At 43.2% G+C, this 20,638-nt stretch overlaps 2 protein-coding genes across 4 annotated transcripts in view; one reads left to right on the forward strand and one right to left on the reverse strand.

Moving 5' to 3' along the window:
* The window catches only part of EFEMP1 (EGF containing fibulin extracellular matrix protein 1), a 49,396-nt gene extending 36,244 nt beyond the window's left edge, over positions 1-13,152 (reverse strand). Inside the window, exons 1-5 of one of the 2 annotated variants that reach the window (XM_083858148.1) lie at positions 13,060-13,075; positions 12,726-12,814; positions 12,517-12,604; positions 9,496-9,544; positions 9,057-9,317 (exon numbers count right to left, since the gene is read on the reverse strand). In XM_083858148.1, the coding sequence (XP_083714274.1) occupies positions 9,057-9,317; positions 9,496-9,544; positions 12,517-12,597 (391 nt within the window). In that variant the 5' untranslated portion in view covers positions 12,598-12,604; positions 12,726-12,814; positions 13,060-13,075. Of the gene's footprint in view, positions 1-9,056; positions 9,318-9,495; positions 9,545-12,516; positions 12,605-12,725; positions 12,815-13,059 lie in introns of both variants that reach the window. The other variant, XM_083858149.1, reaches the window with a different exon arrangement.
* CCDC85A (coiled-coil domain containing 85A) overlaps positions 3,236-20,638 on the forward strand; it is a 186,164-nt gene continuing 168,761 nt past the window's right edge. Inside the window, exons 1-2 of one of the 2 annotated variants that reach the window (XM_083858151.1) lie at positions 3,236-3,533; positions 10,764-10,830. The gene's annotated coding sequence lies outside the window, so the exon portion shown is untranslated. Of the gene's footprint in view, positions 3,534-10,673; positions 10,831-20,638 lie in introns of those variants that run through there. The other variant, XM_083858152.1, reaches the window with a different exon arrangement.

Below are 20,638 nucleotides of genomic sequence, written 5' to 3' on the forward strand. Positions count from 1 at the left end.
TATTAGTATTTAATTTAATAATTAATATTTAATATTAGTATTTAATTCCACCTACTCTGTATCTCAGATGCTCAAAATTCTCCCCAGAGTAAGTTTAGACAAGAAAGAGATTGTTTCTCCTAGTTTTTATTTTTCTAAGATAGGTCACATCAGTTAAAATCACACTTGAATTTCTGCTCACTTTGCCTGGTTTGATTCCTTTGCTCTGTGCAAGATTGTCATTAAATGTTACCTTATTGGCAACCTCTTTAAAAGACTACACAGAGCATTGTTACCTGTCAAAAGTCCTTGCACTTCCCAATTCTAAGGACTTCTGGCAACAGTCAGCTGTTACAAGATTGATAAGGATTTCTTTCTAAATTTATAATGCTACAAGATATTCAGGAACAGATTGTCTAAATTATGGCTTCTCTGAAATTATCAGGGTTTATATCCCATAAGATGCCTCCCCCTACTCCTTGAGTTTCTTTAACTCTGGTGAATTTTAATTGAAATTGAAACTCAAACTTAACTCTTGATATAAGGTCCAGTTTTGCACAGCAATCTGCCTAGTCAAACTTTGTCTATGGGCTCCATCTGACAGTGGGATTGGTTTGAATGTACGGTCCTGCCCAGTTACTTGTTCACAGGAATCCCCCCTGTGCAGGCAGATGCATGTGGAAGACCCTGGAACAAGTTCTACTTGTACTCAGGAATCTCCATGGAACATCTGTTCAGGCACGGGCTGGACGTGCTCACGTGCAGTGTCAGATTTGCTTAAATCATCTCACACCAGGTCATGCACCAGATCAGGAGTTTCCTTCAGGTTAAATTAAGCTTGTAAAGGAAGGCTCAGCAATATCTTTTCCTCCTCAGAGCTGATCAAAACAGGCTTAATTAATTAATATGTCCAATCAAAGGCATGGATATATTAAATTGGGAGTTAATAAAGCCAGGTTCAGAGTTTCTCAGAGTAAACATCCCTTCACACACTGAATCCTTTGTCATTCCATTGAATAATTTTCCTTTTAAATTATTTATTTAAGCCATTCAGTAACAGCAACAAGGGGCTACTGAATATCTAATTTTAAAAATGCTTAATTAAGAGTTTGGGATACATTTTCCCAGAAAAGGTCTCCTTCATTTCTAAGCCTCAAGAACTTTTTCTTAGCACTGTATCTTATGAAAGTGTGTAAAAAATGTTTTCTTAGTCACTTTTTTGAGCTTTGATCATGCAATTATACCTAAGAAAAAATTAGACATTTCTCTAGTCTGCTTACAACAGGAGCAGCCTTTAACATGATTTCAGATTAACAAATGAGACACAAATGTGAATGAGTATTAAAGGTATTCTATAATAACTATGTGTATGCTAAAATACTTCAGAGCTCTGTAATTTGCAAATCCCTCTTGTATTTTTGATAAAGTTAAAAGATAGAGGAAAGAAGCTACAAGCTGCTTTCTTGGGTGTTTAGTATGTTTTTTTCCAAGTTAAATTTTGCTGTCTATTGAATTATGGCAAATAACTTTCTCTCCAAAACTGTTGTTTTCTGGCTGCTATGAAAACAGAACTTAGCAAATTAATGGTGAAACAGATATTTCTTTGTGAAATTTCATACTTTTTACTCTTGAACTTTAAATGTCTGATTACCTATTCCATGTAGTCTTGTCATACAGAGAACAGAGATCTTGCAAGCCCAGTTCAGATTTTCCATCCTTGTGAATAGAAGCACCTAAACTTCAACAGGTATGTGGCAAAATTCCCTTTGATAAGAACCCTTCAGCCCAAAGAAGGCTTAAATTTCATGTGACTTATTCTAGACCACGCATAAATGATGATAACTCAGAACAAGAAGTTCAAAAAGCATCCTAGAGGGAAAAAAAAATAAATATGCTTTAAGTGTAAAGAAAGGAGGTGGTCAAGCTCAGCTTACATCGATCCCAGTTAACCCAGACACAGCACAAAGGGGTTGCCATGACAAAGTGCTGCACGAGAGGAGTTGACTACACCACAAAAAGTGTGGAATGTTTGAGATGCAACGTGGTAGGTGAACTCAAAAATTACACTCTCCTTGTGGTTTCTACCAGACCAAAAATATCTCGCTAAAAGGGAGTCCTCCAACACTCCCACTGTCTTTGACAGTAGGGAAATGGCAAACCAGCAAGTCTAAACATCACTCTGAATGAATTCTTGCAGTGCTGGAAACTGGTGTGCTTGGCTGTGGGGCAGCAGATGGGATTCCCTAGCAAAGGACAGGGAGAAGAACACAGACATCCCTGGGTGGTGCAGGGAAGACTCAAACAGGCCTCTGCTGCCTTTGCAGGAAGTTTTGTTCTTCCCAAAGGGTTGTTTTGGCACACAGAAACAGCAGCTATCATCTTCCCTGTCCAGAATGGGAAGGGAGATAGCACTTGGAAAGAGAATAAAATGAGGAAAATAAGTTTCAAATTTCAGCTCTTGAACTAGTTTTACAGCTTCCTAAATTTGTGTCCCATCGCTGGAGATGCTCAAGAAAAATCTTGGACCCGTGAAAAATGTGTCTGCAATGCTGAGATCCTTTAGAAAGGTTCTGGCAAAGGTGACTCAGTAACCCAAACTGCAACAGTGAAAATAAAACATAGGCAAGAGCACTTCCTTTACACACTAATTAATCTGAGGTAGAAATCAGGTTTGAAAATGGAGAGAAAAAGTGGTGGCTGAGAGAAAATCATCCTGATCAAAACACTGGGGAGGGGAGGAGCGCAGAGCCTTTCTCAGGAGGCTAATGAGTGACAGCTCAGGAGACTGGGAGGAAACAAGTGCTCAGAGCAAGCACAATGAGAACATCCCAGCAGCAATACTGTCACTATAGAATCACCTCAGAGAAGTGCTAAAAGCAGCTGCTGGGGTGTCTTGGCACTGCTGGGTAAAGTGCCTGTATCACTGTGATGCTGTGGAATATATTCCTTTGAGAGCGGGTTTTGGCACAAGGAGCACAGCCCGTGCTGCCTCAAATCCTGTTTTGTGCCCTCTGGTGCTGCTGAGTGCAGCAGGTGACAGCTCTCACTCCTGGTGTGGTTCTCCTGACTTGCAGGATCTCAGATCTGAGTGCCTGCAACAGGTACAGAGAATTCCTCGAAGAGAGAAATAAGTGCTCTGTACTCTGAGCTGTTTAATGGGGTGCCAAGTACTCTGAGATGCCAAGTCGGGATCAGGCATAAGCACATTCTTCCCCTTTGCTATCTGGTGTTATTCCTGATTGCATTGTGGAAAGGACCTCCAGCTTAGAGAGAGGAATTCTGAAGGAGGACAGATGGCTGGAGTTTGGACTTTCTTCAGGCCATGTGCCTTCTGAATTCATTTGCTGTGTTTTGTCTGTCAAAACATGAGCCTCCTCCGAGCTACTAAGGCAACAGGCTTTAAAATCAACAAATGCAGCCCACAAGGATGACAGACGAGGTGACTACTGTGTGATCCCATTCTTCTGCTGCAAGAAGCCACGAAAACTGCTAATGAGTTTACTTAAACTTGAAGCCCAGTGCTTGCCTGCCTAATCCCAATTCAGGAAGCTAAGGTAAATACAACTTGGGGAAGCTTGCCTGCCTCTAGCACACTTAGCCCGGAGAGCATATGGGAGGAATCTTTAGCTGCAGCACACTGAGAGTATTCCTGCAGGGGTCAGGACAATGGGAAAGCAGTAACCAACTCAGGAAAGGAAAGCAGCTGCTAGTATTTATGCTTGTGATGGATGTTCACAGTAAAATGGTCAGACAGAACAGAGGATATTTCTCCAAGGTCTTGACTTGACACCCACAGCTGTGCAAATAGCACAGATGGGAAGATGATTCAGAGTGGCCAGACTTCAAAAATGCCCCGAACCAGGCCCTCAAAACAAGATGGGTTTTTGTGAACGCCCCTCTAGACCCTCAGGGCTACTAAAGAGATGATGCTTTGCAGGAGAATGCAGCAGTTTCACAGATTAACAGCTTGAACTGTTGGTTCAAGATGGGCTGATGAAAGACCATCTCTGCATGATGTGCCCAAATGCACAAGGAATTAATTGGAAGCTATGAACAAAGAGCCATGAAAGTGTCAGGTTGTGTCCTTCTGTGGATCCTCTTAGACCTGCAGAATTCCTATGGCTTGTCCCAGTAATGAGTATTGAATGACACTGAAACCAGGTCAGTCTTTTAGAGTGGCTGCAGCTAGCAACAAGTGTTCCCCACTTCCTGGGGTGCTGCACAAGCATGGGGCTGGAGGGAGCACTTTGAGCTACTGCCATCCTAAACCACAGACACCAGGCCTTATTTTTCCTGCCATAGGCTCTGTGCTCACCCTATCCTCAAACTCAACAGGCCTAGTAGTGTTCACAGAATCATAAAATAGTTCGGGTTGGAAGGGGGCCTTGAGGATCATCTTGTTCCACCCCTGCCACGGGCAGGGACAATTTCCACCATCCCAGGTTGCTCCAAGCCCTGTCCAACCTGGCCCTGGACACTTCCAGGGATGGGGCAGCCACAGCTTCCCTAAGCAACCTGTGTCAGAGTCTCATCACCACCACAGAAAAGATTTTTTTTCCTAATACCTAATCTAAACCTACTCCCTTTCAATTAAAACCCATTCACCTTTGTCCTGTCACTGCATGTACTTGTAAATAGTCTTGCCTTGAGAGGAACAACTCTGGAACTAAACTCGTCACACCTCAGGCTCTTTTACAAGTCACTCTGAAGCATTTTTAGAATAACTCCTTATCTACAGGAAGGGAGAAAACTTGGAATGGTGCAATATTTTACAAAAAGCTCTCTAAAACATTTCCATGGCTAAGGAACTTCTATAGCTGTATTTTAGGTTATGTCTGTGATAGAAAATGGGTTGAACCCATAGGAGCAGAGCCCAGCTTGGTGCAGAGGCTCCAAAATCCCAGTCCATGCACTTCTGAGGCTCCCTGGAGTCTGAGTGCTTGTTAGTGGTTGTGGCACATTAGTGGCACCCCCGGGGTGCATTTCAGGTTGCTTCAGCTGGGCTGGAGGTGGCTGCACGTTCCAGGAGCTCTCAGAGAGGGGAATCAAAGTGCAGCGAGTGGAGCTCATTAGGAGCTGCAGTGCCCCAGCCAAAATGCCAGGGAGGAGCCTCCTGCCAGAGCACAGCCAGGCTCTGCCAAGGGCAGCCAAGTGCACCTGCACCCACACAGTTTTTATGTCCTTTATGTGCCAGCTGCACATCCTTGACATGTGTAAATATACATATAATATAAAGTGATTTTTCTATGAAAAACAAGACATCATGAAGTGCTCCCTTTTGTCCCTCCCTCTTTAACAGGACAACAACAAAAAGGATTCTACAGATGCAAATTTCGCCTTATTTGACTTATTCACTTCTTGGGTTAAAAGCATAGCTCGAACATGATAAGTTACTTCGAAAAGTACCAGAAAAAAAGAAAACCCCAAAAAAACAACCCTAACTCTACCAGTGTAAAGATACCTAAAATGATTTTGCAGGGGGAAAAATAACCACAGCACAGAAAACAAATTTATTTTTTTCGTCCTTCCACAGAGGAGGAAAAAAAGCAACCAATGTCCACCAAGTCTGGGTATAACTCTGGAAAAATGTGTTTCTCTCACACAAGCAAGCGCTGATCTCTTGTATTGCAATCTGTCTCCCTCCCTCCTTGCAGCAGCACAAAGGGTTACAAACAGGCTGGAGAAATATCAAAAGCTAATCTAGCTGAGGAGCAAAAATGTTTGCTTGCTTTATTGCTTGTGTTGCCAGCACAATAAGAATTAAGGAAAATAAGTTCTTTTCACTTCTCAAGTTTACTGGTTATTTGGTACCTTTTTTGGTCCTTTTTTTTCTTCATCCAAGTGTCATTAACATTCTAGGATAAGCCAGTACTTCATTGTAGACCAGGTTTGACAAAATTGAATTAATTGGGTGATTTTCTTTTGAATTCAATAGGAGCAGACTGAAATCACAGAGAGCCTAACAACAAAGTAAAATACAACTCAGTTCTGTATGCAGGCACAGAGTGCAGCTATTTATGGTGTTTATCAGGAAAAAAATATCTGGGAACATGAGTTAACTCAATAATTTCCTTCAAATTATTTCTTGCTCTGTTTTTTGCTTTTCCCCATTACAGTGATACTCTCACAGTGGCAGGGCTGAACATCGAAATGGCTTCCTGAAAGTGTGACAAGGTGCCACATATGGGGATCTCCCACAGGAGTCAAATTTAGGAATGACAGTGAAGTGGGAACTGATTGGGATGGGGAGGGAGGGGATTAGGTAAGGTCATAAACACAGCATTGAAAGTACAATTCAAGTGTCTGTGTTGAAGCACACCTCTTTTCCACATCAGAGCTCTTCCTCCAGAATAACCTCCCTCATCCTTGCTTCAGTTTGGGGGTTCCTAGCATAACAGCTCATAAAGAGCGTCTTAAGAACGTCCTGGGAAATGTTTGCTACCCTCATGTCTAACATCAGTGTGGTCACACCAGAACATGTTTCTGCTCACTAGTAGTTGTAAAAATGTGTATTGGCATATCACTGGAGTGAAATCCACCAGGATCAGTGTCATTTAATGGGCATTATTCCAAGCACAGGAGCCAAAGGAGTGTGTTTGGCCTGACATTCCCCCACTATTCCATGCTTTAAAAGGGAGTGGACATTTGTGTTAAAACAGAAGGCCCCTCAACACTGCAGCATGATGTCAGTAATTCAGCTCCTCAGAGCATGTTATTGTTTGAAACAGAGGTCTCCACACTTTCACATTGGTTATAAAATACTTTGTGCTGCTGGACTGGAAGGAAAATGTCATACATCTGCAAACAATTAGAAGGAGCTGGACTTCATATTTGATTTACTAAACAATAAAACAAGCTTAAGTGTGACTATATCTGTAAGTTACACTCCCTAGGAGCCTTGAGCAGTTATCATAGCAAAGTCTTTTAACCATAATTAAATAAATCTGCAGTGGGACCATTGCTGATCAAGATTATCTTTTGTAAGATATTTTCAGCAGTGAAAAGCATGAAGATCATGAAGCTGAATGCATGCTTTAAGTGCTCCATAACTCTTTTATCCTTCATTTCAAGCACACTGTCCACTAGCCTTTTTCCAGCTGGAATGCATTCAGTACAATACATTTCGGCTTTTAAACACTAATATTTCCATGCTTTCTGCATTTAGATTGAAATTTTGTCATGAGGAAATGAGTAGCCTGATTCAGTCAAGCCCAAGATTTCCCCACAGTTTGTGTGCCTGCTGGTTAAAAGTTCTGGTACTTTGTTACTCTGTAACAACACTTAGTTGTTGTTATAAATTAACCAAAGATTTGGGAATTGAACAGAAATATTTAGTTGCAAGTTCCAGAAAGCCAGAACATGAAGTAAAGTAATAGTAATGTATCACCACCAATTTCTCCTCAACAAAGCAGAAACCTCAACTAGTTGTCAGTCTCTAAGTTAAACCTAACCCAGAACCTTTGTTTGGAGCACAAACTATGGGTACTAAATGCTGTCAAACTGCCCTCCTGTATCCCAAATTTATACACCTAAAGCCAGTGTAGCAAAAGGGACGGTCATGTTTTGAAACAGTCTAGCATGACCTGCAATTTTTATAAAATAAAAATGCTATGTGCTGAAGTTGGAACAGTTTACTACAGTTCACTAGTGAAGAGTAGTGCCAGCAGCATCACCTGAAGGAGGGAGTGCCAGGCCAAACCCAGCAGTTCTGCTCCTGGTTCTGCTGCTGCTTTGCCAAGTAAAACTAAGGAAAAAGCCGATTTTCCATCCTTAGCATTGATTTTTCCCTTGATGGCCCCCAGTGAACGCCCAAGATTAAGGATATCTGACCTCCTGTGGTAGGTTCTGTACTTGACATTCTTGAATCAGAGTGACAGAAATGTTGGACACGAGCAGATAAGCCAGAAATGCAACTCTGAGGCTTTACCTACAAAAATAACTCCTCCAGCCTCCATGATGACTACTGTGCTCCAGAATGACAGGGAATTTACTTACTAGTGATAAATAATGTCCTGTGTACATGAATACCAGGGAGAAGGAAACTACCACTGTGTATTGCAGCCTGCCCTGATTACAGCCCTTAAAGTACTATTTTATGTGATTATACTGTTACAGACCACAAAGTGGAAAAGATGAACCACGGGGTCAAGTTTTGCCCTCTCTTTGCATGGGTGTCCCTCCAATGTGCATGAAAAGCAAGTTTGTGAGCAAGGGGGGAAGAATATATTTCTATTAAAGAAAACAAAACAACAGCCAAAACATTTGTTACTTCAGCAAGTAGAAGAGTAAACTATTTATATAAAATAATAAATGAAACAGTCTTAGTTTACAGTAGTGCTTGTGAGGCTGGTTCCTGAATGCATACAATTAACATTGCTAATGCCCTGAGAATTTTTGGCACTGTGTGTGGTGTATGTACTCTCAGATGAAAGCTCTTCATTGCCGTAGTTTCAAAGAGTGGCCAGGCTAGGACTGGAAGTAAACTGGCAGGGTCTGCCTAGGGCTACTTCCACAGAGATCAGAAGAGCACAGGCTGTTCAGAAGTTGGGCTCCTACTGCTGGAGGAATACTCCTTATCCAGAATAAAAATACAGGACCCTTCTGCACTGCAGCCTGCTCTAAGCAAAAGCTCATCCTGTGGTAATTTTTTGTTCATTCAGCATTCACTAACTGAAAAATACAGACTTCTGCAAACCTTTCCAAACTGTTTATGCCTTGCTGCATTGCCCGCTCTTTTCAGAGCACTTTCTTTTCTTAGACATACTCAATACAACAAAGAATACTTCACTAGAGTTGTTTTAAGACTTTTTTTAGGAGCTACAGACAACAGAATTAATTCAACTTGTTAGCCCAAAACAGACAGAACAGACTGTAAGGCTGCAACAAACTGCACATCTGATACACCTTGAACAACAGCAGCAACACTCATGTATTTTATTTCTGCATCTTTAGAGGTGTTAATGGAGCACGAGCCCCTTCCAATCAGTGCAAGAGCTAGAGGCTGTCACTCCCTTGGGTCTGAGGTCACGCACACCGCGACTGCCACAGAAGCAGAACTGAGGCAGGCACTGGCTTACCTTGGCACACATTGTGGTCACTTTGCTCATACCCAGCTGCACACTGGATTTGGTGGGTTGGGTTGGGAGTGGCACGCTGGGGGTCGGCTGGGGTCCGGCGAATGACGTTGTTTCGACCACTTGTGGATTCAGCTGCTGCTTCTTCTCGTTCATTTACAATAATTTGCGCTGTTCTGGGTAGACAGAGGTATCCTCCATAGTGGTTAACACATTTCATCCCACCTTTACATGCATCTGGGACTATTTCACATTCATCAATATCTGTGGTTAGCAACGACACAAATCATGCTTTTAACAGTCGAACCTTCTGCAACAGCCATTAACACAAAGAACACGACGAGACATGCATGCACACCTCTGTGTCCAAAACAGGGGTGTGCAATGAGAATACTTAAAGAGTACCAGTGGCAAGTCTGTCTTTGAAAATTATTTACTGTACCTTTGCACCGTTGCCTAACAGGATCCCATTCATAGCCATCTGTGCATTGCTGTGGAGAAGAAAGGAAATAAATTTGGTTACTCGGGATTCTTTGTTTTGGAAAAACGGTTGAGTGTATTCAGTGAACTCAAAGTGTGACACAGAGAGAAATGCAATACCTTGGTGGGCTAGAAAAATGGTAATTGATACAGCACTGCTGTGCAGGAACAGCAAAACTTGTGGCTCCCTTCCCACTCAGAATGCTCTGTAGCTCTGTGATACACAGAGAGCACCTCGGTCTTGGGAAGCTCTCGAGATATTGTCTGTTGTGAGCAGGGTGGGGAGCAAAGTGAGAAAACTGTTGCTTTCTTCTTGCCTTGTTCCTATGCCCTGTGTTATACCATCTCTCCTTGGATGAATCCTTGAATGATCTTTGTCGTGACTCAGCTGACCAGACTGAAAATCCTCTTATGAAAAGCAATAAGTTTTTCTGAATTTGGATCTCATTCCCTGCCTTCCAACAGGTGAACCGAACCCCTTTCACTCCCAGACTCTGCCGGTGGGACTAAGAGGACTCTGTGCCCCTGGATTTCATTCTCTCTCCCATTAGCACTCTAGCAATGGGGAAGGATCCCATGACAGCTGGAAATTCATTCACATGTTTTTTAATCATATGACTCCAGGAACTACAGTCTAGGAAGGACAATTTATATTGTGAGACACACAATAAATGGTTAGAGTTTATAATAGCAGGACTACTTATTTATACAAGACTTTGCAAAATTCAAACAAGGCAATACTCAGCAACTATTCATATCAATGCACACCAGCAAGTTCAGGAAAGAGCTTAAATGGTCTGCTCTACATCTTCATTATTCCCCTGCCCAAAACCATTAAATTATCCAGAGGGCAGTCATTTTAATTGCAGGTCACAGCTATGGAGACTGACTAGCAAAGTATCATGGTGCTACCCACTGCAGCAGAAACATTTAAAATATCATTGAATCAACCAGGCTGTGCTGTGTAGGTGCATCTTGGGCTGCTCAGGGTATTACTTTAATGGCCCCATACAAAAAAAGAATGGACTTGACTAATGTAATTAGTCACAGTCAAGCAAGCTAAATCTTATTGCAACTCATCTGCTGCTGAGGGACTTAAAAGTGACAAACTTGACTTTCTGATGCCAAGATCCACTTGTTGCAGGTCCTATCCTCAAGTTATTTTGAGGGACTCATTACTGACAGACTCTGACTCAGCAGGAGGATTGAAAATATTTTCTTCTCTTGCAGGTGACACCAGTGATTTGTCAAATACGGCAGCGAGTTGTAGCTTGGAAGGGTTTTTTCTCCCCAAGGGGTAAGTGGACACTCTCTAAAGGAATGACTGCATGCTAAGTTGACAACTCCAAAGTTACTGTAGCTATGAAAAAGCAAACCCAAAGGAAAACAGCTAATTCATGCATTTACCGAATCACCCAATTCCTGTTAATGCACAACAGAAGTACTGTCTGTTTAACTGCAAGGAGCCAAGTCCATCTGTTGCTGCAGCCAAAGGCTTTTACAATAGCAAAGGATTTGGCCCTCCATGGATACAATGTGTGCATGAGAAACAGTAGCATCCCAAGAACAAAATCTCCCAAAGCTGAGGGGGTTTTTTTGTTTCATTTTACATGATCAGCGTTTAAGGATCAGTGAAGCACCTAAAGGCTAAGACCTCCTTGAAAATGGAGCATAGATGCCCAATGTGTCACGTAGGTTGGCCAGAAATGCTCAGTGGATATAATCAGAATTATGCGAAATTATGCTGCATAATTAAAACCCCCCTCTTATAATAACTGTAGGGAGGGAGGAGGGTGGGATCCCTGTTTAGTCCAGATTTTCAAAAGGTACTTCCATCTTCAGTTTCCACTTATATATAGGGACTTAAAAAAAAAAAAAAAAAAAAAAAAAAAAAAAAAAAAAAAAAAAAAAAAAGTAAATTACAGAAGCCTCTAAATAAAACTGCTCCCAGTCTTCAAAACCCTAATGCTTCTAAAGCCCAGTGTTAAAGTATTTTATTACTGACTTCCTGATGGTCACTTGAGACTTCTTTAAGCCCTGACTTCTACAAGAAGGTCCAACTCTGCAATATTTACTTGCTCGAGCCATCCCACTGACTTCAGTGGGATTACTTGTATAAGACACAATCCTGGGCTTTGGCTGTGGTTCTCTAACTTTTTGCATGTGTGCAGAATTTTCTGCTTGTGTGGCATTGGGTTGATGTGTGTGCACATATCCAGAGGTCCACCCATATGAAGCAAGTTGCAGGGATTACAGCTGTAATCAGATGTGAAAATGTGGGTTTTCCCCCAGCCCTAGCTGGGGTAATTGCCTCTCCTTCTGTGACATGCATTATGCAAGCCAAGCACTGGACACAAGCCGATTGAAAAGAAAAATGCCTGACAAAAAGGACTTTAAATCTCTTAGTTTGTCACTTGGTTGCAAGCACAACCTATTTTCAGTATTCTTGAACAATTTTATCAAGCCATGCAAAACCACTGCTCAAATCCAGCTCAGAAAAGAACAGTCCCATGATCATTCCAGGATTCAGATGCTTCATTAAGAGCTCCAAATTTGGAAGTACTTACATTTTGTTAAAAAACAGCTTGAAACATCCATAGGAAAACACGAAAAAATGTTTGACCTAATTATCTGTCAAACCCCATATATTTCAAACGAAGGTTCTAGGGACCCTGCCTTTACCAAAATGGACTAAAAAAATATTAAACCCTCCTAATTTTGTTCAGTCCCTCAAACTGAATACATATACGAACTTCTCCAAAAAAACAGTTGTAATGTATTTTGCTCGACTGAGCAAACTTGTCAGCTTAAACTTTAAAATACTGTTTTAGTGCAGGAACAGCTTATTTTATGGTTAACATTTGAATCCAGCAACCCCTGTAGCACAAGCTATACATTGGCAAGAAATTCGGTTTTTCTCGAGGGTCATTTAGCAAAGAATCCCCGCAAAGCACTAATTATCTCTAAGTCTATTAAACCTTACCGTGTACGTTATGGTTTCCTCAGTTTCCTGCGAATGTACTGTAATAAGAATGAGCGCAGCCAAGAACATAGCTGTCAACATCGTGAATCTTGAAAGAAAGGGGAAAAAAACAAAATCAAGCAGGAATGCTTTCAGCGGTCTCCTTTGCTGGAAGAGGCTGCAGCACCCCCGGGCCCGGGTCCTGCCCGGGGAGCCCACCCAGCCCCTACCTGGGAGAGGCGGTCGGGCGCTGCCCGCTCGCTCCCGCAAGGAGAGGGTGAGGCTTGGCCGCGCTTCCCAGCCCGGTGATTTTATCCAGCTGGGAGAGAGGGGCGGAAATAACCAGTCAATGGAGTTTAAAACACCCCAGCGCCCACCGGGAGCTGCGCCGGACAAGGCGCGGGCAGCGGTACTGCCCGGCCGGCGCAGGCTTCGGGGAGGAAAAGTGATTTTTCGGTCCAAGCGAGGCGCGGGAGACACCCTCGCGCCTGCCGAGGCCCCCCTCGGGCAGAGCCGTGCCCGGGGGGCGGCGGGCACGGAGGCGCCGGCGCTGCCTGCTCCTACCTGCGAGACCGGGCGGGCTCCGGCCGCTGCTCCCTTCCGTCCGCCGCTCCCTCCTCTCCCGTCCGCCGCCTCCTCCTCCGCGCTGCCGGCGGCCGCTCGCCGGCTCTCCTTACCCCGCTGCCGGTGCGCTGCCAGCGGCCGCTCGTTCCCTTTTCCCCCGGTGGCGGTGCGCTGCCGGTGCGCTGCCGGTGCGGCGTTCGCTCTGTCCTTCCCTTTTCCCGTGGTGTCGGTGCGGCGCCGGGGGCCGCTCGCCGTCCTTTCCCCCCGCGGGTGCCGCGCGAGGCCGGCCGTGCCCGTCCTGCCGCTGCCGGTAGCCGCTGTCTGTCCGTACCCGGCGGCGGCCGCCGTTCCCCCCTCAGCCGCAGTCGCCGCGTGTCCGCCGCCGGCCCCGGGATAAATAGAACGGGGCCGCCTGTCCCGCCGCCGCCGCGCGCGCCCCCTGCCGGCCGCCGCGGGAACGCGCGGGGGGCAGGTGCGGTCCCGCCGCCATGTTGGGGCAGCGCCGGGCACGGCCCCCCCCCGCCGCGGGCACGCTCAGCGCGGCTCAGCCGCGCGGGAAAACCGTGAGGGGAAGGGGCCGCGAGCTGCCCCCTCACGGCCTCCCGAGTGGGATCTCCGAGGGAGCGCGGCACGGGCCGTCCTTTTGGGGGTCTGTCGTGCAATTATAGGATCCTTAAGGTTGAGGGAAAAAGACCTTTGAGATTATGGGGTCCGTCGCTGTCACGTTCTCAATTACGAACTTAACCCGATGTGAAAATGAGACTGGAAAACTGGGGTTTTCTCCAGTCCAATCTTCTGTAATTTCCTCTCTTTCCATGATGTGCATTATGCAAGCCAAACACCAAACACAACTTCTTTTAAATTTTATTTTGATAAGAAAATAAACTTTAAAAACTTACAAAAGTCTTACAAAACTTACAAAAAGTCCTTTAGATCTCTTACCCTTTGCTCGGTCGCAAACAGAACTTACTTCCAATATTCTTGCCCTAATGTCCCGCATCCACACATTTTTTGAACATTTCCATGGGTGGTGACTCCGCCGCTGCTTTGGGCAGCCTCTTTCAGTGCTTTGCAAACCTTTCCTTGAAATTTTTTTTCCGTAATTTCTAATCCAAACCTCCCCTGGGAATTTAGAGTAGCAGCAGGCACTGATGTGTTGTGGCTGTTAAATTTTGGGTAGATGAAAGCCATGGGGAGCCTTCTGTGCCTCAGACACCACCTAAGTTCAGCAATCGTCGCTTCTAAAAACCTTTTCAGATTGTGAAATGTTGTCTTTTCCCCACCCAGGGGGAAAAGTTCATGGACAGAAGGAAGAATGAGGAGGTATTGCAAGGATTTAGAAGCTTTGGTGGGTTTGGGTGAGGAGAAGGTGTCCAGGAATGTGTTCAGTGGATCTTTTTTTAATTCCCCAGTTTTGCTTCTGGGGGGCCTGTGCCACAACAGAGCACCTGTATTCTGTTCCTGTAGTTCAACAGAAGGTCTTTAATTTTAAAATAAGTTTTTGCTCCTTAATGTAGATCTTGAAGGGCTTGGAGAACTGGAAGTCTGAAAAAATGTCTTACTAGGCTGCAGACCACTGACACTGCTGGCCTAGAGAATGGCTTTCCTGTACAATCCCTTAAATTCTTAACATTAAATTATAGTTGATCTTACATAAAGCATGAGTTCTTTTTTAGACGGCCATACATTACTCATTAATTTTGTCTCTGAACCAAATAACTTCTTATCTGTTCTAGAATCAGCCAAGCTGGTAATTTTAGAATACTTGTAGCTGCAACCATATGTTGCCTTTTATTTTTTAGGTGGTTTTGAGAGAAGGCAGGTTTTCCCTCCCTCATTGCAGTTTCTATTCTTACAGGTAAATGGAACTCCTGAAAATGTACTTACAATGCACACACCTCACTGAGAAATAAAGAACAGAAGCAACAACGTGGTGTAATAAAATCTAAGCTGACTACATTATAGGACGTTTTGTATGTACTTTTGTGTGCATATTTATTTCATATTTAACAGACTATCTTTAAACATGTGCTCTCCTGCTCCAAAATTATTCCTTTAAAGCCTACATTTCATTATTTAGGAATTTAGCTTCACAGTGTTAGATTCTTCTGGATTCCTATTTGTGATGTGGTCCCTCATATATTTTAACCTTTACTGTTTCTTGCTTAGGGAAAGAAATGCAGGTATTTCCTAATAATCCAATGAATGCAAACCATAATTGCTTTTATCTACTTGGTAAGACTACTTAGTGACTTTTGAATTGTCATTTGAATTGTGACATTGTCATCCATGCCACATGGACGAGAAAACAGAATTTAAGTTGTTGAGTTCTGGATTAAGTAAAAAATTTAAAATCTTGTGTTAAGCTACCACAAAGGAAAGCACTGCCTTATATTACAGGACTGCAATTGCTTTTTTTTCTTCCCTCTGGAAAGATGTTCTGCAAAGCAGAGACCAGCAGGAAGATAATTTTGGAGGATGTCTGAGTGCTGGCTGAGCAGGGACCCCCTTCCCTTGTTTTACATTTGCGGAAATGCCCTGCTCTGCCAAGGATGGCTGTCAGTCCTTTAAATGGAGGTGGGAGACTCGGTCCATGATTTGGTAGTTCAGATATTCCCTGCTGAGACAACTGGAAACTTGCCTGGTGTGGGAGAGCAGAACTTAAACGCTTGGAAATGCTGATGGGAGTGTGAGGTATGTGAGCAAGCTGAAGGACAACTTATTTACATATCTGGAGTGCCTGGAGATGTCAAACCCAGGCCCTCCTTCCATGCTGACCACGAGCAGCTTGGCACTGCTGGGGCCAACCCCTGGAACAACTGAAGAAGCCCTGTCAGGCTGGTCCCTAATCTTCCTTTTTTCCTTACTTTTGGCTCCTTCTGAAAACTGTGCACTCTACTCCCTACTGCTTTAGTGAACTCTGTCACATCTCAGTTTTTGCTTTCTTTAAACCCAACAGTTTTCATAAATTCTTTAGCTCAAATGTGTTTATGACCTCAGTGTTCACATTTTTTTCTTCCTGGCAGGATATGTTGCCACCCCCCATTGTCCTCAAAAACCCAAGGATAGGTAGGCTGAAGGAAGACTGTATGTGGTTAAAATGTCACTGCACTCCCAACTAATTCTGGCTGCTAGAATTGTCCCTAGGGGCAACAGACAGCTGGACATAATTTAGAGCAGGCTGAGATTGATACTAGAGGCTAACCCAAAAAGAAGGAAAATAAAATTGCAGTTTAATCTCTTCTACTCCCAGATCTGACCCCCTTTTCCTGTTTCAAACATCGCTCTCTAGAACAGAAAATGAAGCACATGGAGAATTTAAGCAGCTCGGGGGACCATTGGTATCAGTTTGAGGTGATTTCTGTCCCTGAGCGTGTCATATCGAGTAACACTGGAGTTGTCTAAACTCAGAGCTGGAATGGTGGAGATGTTATTTTAATGTTGGACTCACAGGAATTTTAGAACATAAATTATTTTGATAACATGGCAGGCTGCCTTTCTGCCACGCTGCCTGCAAATGTCAATTTTTTTCCATGTTTCAACTTGGAAGTGACATAGTGTTGGTGAAGGATAAATTGTGAAGAATTAGATGTTTGATTTTTTTATTGCTGATTAAACATGACAAATGTTAAACTTTTATTTGAGGTAATATTTTACAAGTTTATTTATCTTCAAGGGAGGTATCCTGAGCATATTGTATGAGCCATGAGGTGTTACTGTACTGTAAACTTAATTTGAAAGAAGGTCTGTATTAGGAAATTACTCTCACTTTTCATAGAAAGCTGACATAGAGGTAAAAATTCACCATATCAGTTTCTTATCACGGGTGTTAAAATGACATTAAAGTTAAATGACAAAGTTAAATAAAATGACAAAAAAGTTAATAAGGACCAAAATGTCAGTAGCAAGGGACAGAGAACAAATTCTCTCCTTCTGCTTAATCTTCCCATTCGATCTAAACATATATTTATTTTGTTGTTCTTTGTTTACTGCTTTGCAGTACAGTTCATAGATGACAGATGATGCAAACACAGAATAAGAGAAAACTGACAAAGAAAAGGCATGAGAGTTGGATTAGAAAAATCTAGTAGTAGAATTTCAGCCTTTATTTTATTGAAGTTATCTCCTGTGTGAGAAATCTTGCATGAGTTTTGTTATGCTGAGGCCTCTGGCAAACTTGGGCTAACCCGTGCTTTCATTTTTAAATGTCTAACAATGCTCTGAGGATATTAAAGTATAACATGGTTGCCATTTTTTATTTTGATTTTTGCTAAAGATCAAGCCTGTGGTCTGCATACAATTTGTCAAGCATGCAATTTGCTTGTCTGCTGCAATTTATGGAGATGTGATCCTGTGTTTTGTGTGTTTCTGTGGACTCCAGCATAAATCTGGATGCCCAGATAAGGTGGTGACTATTCCCACTGGAGTCCTTTGTCAGTAAAAGAAACATGAGAGAGAGAGAGTGAGTGAGTGGGAGAGGCATCTCCCAGAGGTTGTCCATCTTTTTTGTTGGTGCAGTTGTGCAGCCCTAACAAATTGAGAATTGAAGGGTTTTGGAAGGATGAGTGGTTTTCAGATACAGCTGAAAACAGCAAAAGAAATGAGTGTGTGATGGTGTGGGGGAAGGATGAGCCCATTTCACTTTCCATGTGTGGTTCATCACCTCTTGCATCTCAGGGAATTAGGATTTCCTGGGACTGCAAACCTCTCCTGGCGATACTCTTGGGTGATGTTGATTTTAGGCACCCCTTTGGAAAATAAGAGAATATGGTTAATGGATGTTTTCTCAGTGTTTTCAAGGCTGTAACTTTGAGGTCCATCTTACACAAGTTTACTCACAACCCTAGAATGCATTTTTATGGATTAATTATACAGATAATGACCCTCTTATGTGGTAAGAATTTCAGATACTGCAAATCCAGGCTGTAGCTTAAATTGCACTGTGATGATTTGCTTTTGCTGAGAAATTGTACCTGCAATTTAAACATTCCTGCTCTCTTTAGCTTGTATTTCTGACTTTTCCTATCTTTTTATAGTGTGCAGCAACTCTTTTCCATTTATATCTGTGATTTCCCTTCTCTTTTTTTTCCTCATTCTCAAGCCAGATAAGAGAAACAGCAGCCTAGAAAACATTCATCAGTGCAGATGTGTGGTTTTTGTAACACTGGAGTTGTCATTTCTTCTCCTTTTTCTTCTGGAAAACCAGCGTTGCTGTGCATAGGAGTTGAAGTCTGATGCTGTACTAGGTTTCAACCAATTTGGTTAAAATGAGAACTTTTTCCCAGAAATATAACCCATCTGAGGAGCAGACAGCCTTTCTGATATTCAAAATCCAAGCTGGAATATATAGTGTTGTTCTGATTAAACTGTGTCAGTGCAGTTCCTTGCTCTGGCTAAGAGGCAACACAGAAATGCCAGAATTCAAATCCAGTGTCACCCAGAATATGTTGGAGACAGCTTTCAACTCTAGTTTTGGCTTCCTGTGAAGCTTTGTGCAAATAATTTAATCTATTTCTTGGTACACTCTCTATGAGATGAGAAAAAAGATGTGACTCTTGCCCAGGGAAGCAGGGTGGGTGCAGTTACCTGTCTAGGATTTCCAAAGACAGTTGATTGTCTTGGATACTCAGATCCCATTCAAAGTCCAGGAGTTTGGATGCTTGTCAGTGAGGCTGCCTTCAGGCCTCCTGTGGGCACCTCTCAGCTGAAAGGAGAATCAGGAAGAACTCATCTACTGCAACATTCATTGGTGTGGATGAGTGAAAACTTTGTGCCCTCTCTTTATCCTCCTTCCACGTAAGAAATCCATTTCCCTCCCTCTGTCAGTTCTGAGAAGGGTGAATGTGGTGATATGTGGTATGAATGGAAAACCTGAGTATGACCAGCATGGATTTCTGACTGGCAGCTCAACTCCAAGCCCTAGTTTTCATTTTTGCAATTTTCCAGCTTTGTATTTAGCTCCAGATTTTTGGAATTAGTTTGAATAATTTAACCTTTCTTAAGAGGACTTAGAGTATTCCTGATTGTCAGAAAGTGCTAAAGACCTTCAAGGCAGACATTCATGTTTGAAACCCTTAACCCAAAGCTTTCTGCAGAGCCTCGTGGGTCTAAACCTGACTGTGACAGTGCTGTGATCTTCCAGCACAACCAAACTGAGACCTCTCAGAAATGCTGTGATGAAAGAGAATCTAGAGGAACCAATTTCTGAGGCAGAGCTCTTGCTAAGGGCTGTTTTGCTTTTAACAATTTGGGGACGTCCAGATCAGTAGATATATTAAACAATAATTTGGTTCCATTAGCGTCTTCTGAACTTTCTGAATTTTCCTTTCTTTCTCTGAAAGAAAAAAGTTAGTAATAGGGGAAAAGCAGGAACATTTATTGTTTATATTGTGTGGGAGTGAACTTGGCAAACAACCTGCCCAGTTAATCTATTAATTATTGTCCAGAGACACAACTTTTCTGCTCAATATCTGTTAATACGACAGGATCTATATCAGAGCATTTGAATTCCCTGGAATATTGAGCTTAGTGCTTGTCTTTAAGCTGTCATACAGAAACCAGAATCTAAATACCAGTAGGGACTTTCCTCTCTGTGAGATTGATGGGGTTATCCTCTCACCCCTCTTTGCAGATACCTGTGGTTGAAAGGGATCAAAATTCTGGAAAAGGCTGGAAGATGATACCACAAAAAGCTGGCACAGAAATGCCCATAACCCTGTATGCTCCCAAAATATGCTCTGTAGGAGTTTAACCACATCAGGGAAAAATTCAGTTCTGGGAGTGAGGCAGTGGGAACACCACATCTCGAAGTCATTGAGCTGGAAAGGCTGCAGAACAACCCCAACATGTCATTTGTATTATAGACTAATGCATCACTTACTATATATTCATTTTAAGTCATGTGAAACACGGGGATTTTTCTTTTAATTAATCAGTTCTAGTTCTCATTCTCTGGAAGCCCAAAGCCCTGGCAAGTTAATTCCTGGTCCTTCACCCATTACTTTGCTTGAACTGTTGTGATTTGGAGGTGATAAAGGTCCAAAATAACCTGATGGATAAAAAAAACACCCAGATCCCCCTCACCACCCCAATGCAGAGCAGCCCAGTTCACTCTCTTATTTCACTCCAGAAACCCCAGAGCTCTCTTTGGCCAACAATAGTCTCAGTGTGTCGGGGCCATGGGGGGGGCCTCTTTGGCACCACAGCTGCAGGTCATAAATGCAGTTCTGGAGATTAAGATATATGTGCCTCTCTGGGGGCTGCACAACAAGGCCTGAGGTGTTGCCTCATGTCCCCAAGGCAGCATAGGGGCTCCCAGGGTTGTCAGGTGCTGCATGGAGCACATGCCAAGAGCTTCCCAAGTGAGGATCTGTCCTCAGCAATGGCATGGTTTGCCATTTCCTCTGCCAGCCAGGGAGTATTTGCCGCTCCAGGCTCCCACTTCCTGCAGAAGGCTCCACAAGGTCGGTGACAGAGGTTTGCTGAGCAGGAATTCAGTGAACATCAAGCAAGGGAGATGTAGATCCTTTGAGAAAACCACTGGATGCTTTGTGCAGACCAAGCTGCAGTTGGAGCACTG

Source organism: Zosterops lateralis (genome assembly GCF_965231275.1).
Source record: "Zosterops lateralis genome assembly, chromosome: 3".
Lineage (NCBI taxonomy): Eukaryota > Metazoa > Chordata > Aves > Passeriformes > Zosteropidae > Zosterops > Zosterops lateralis.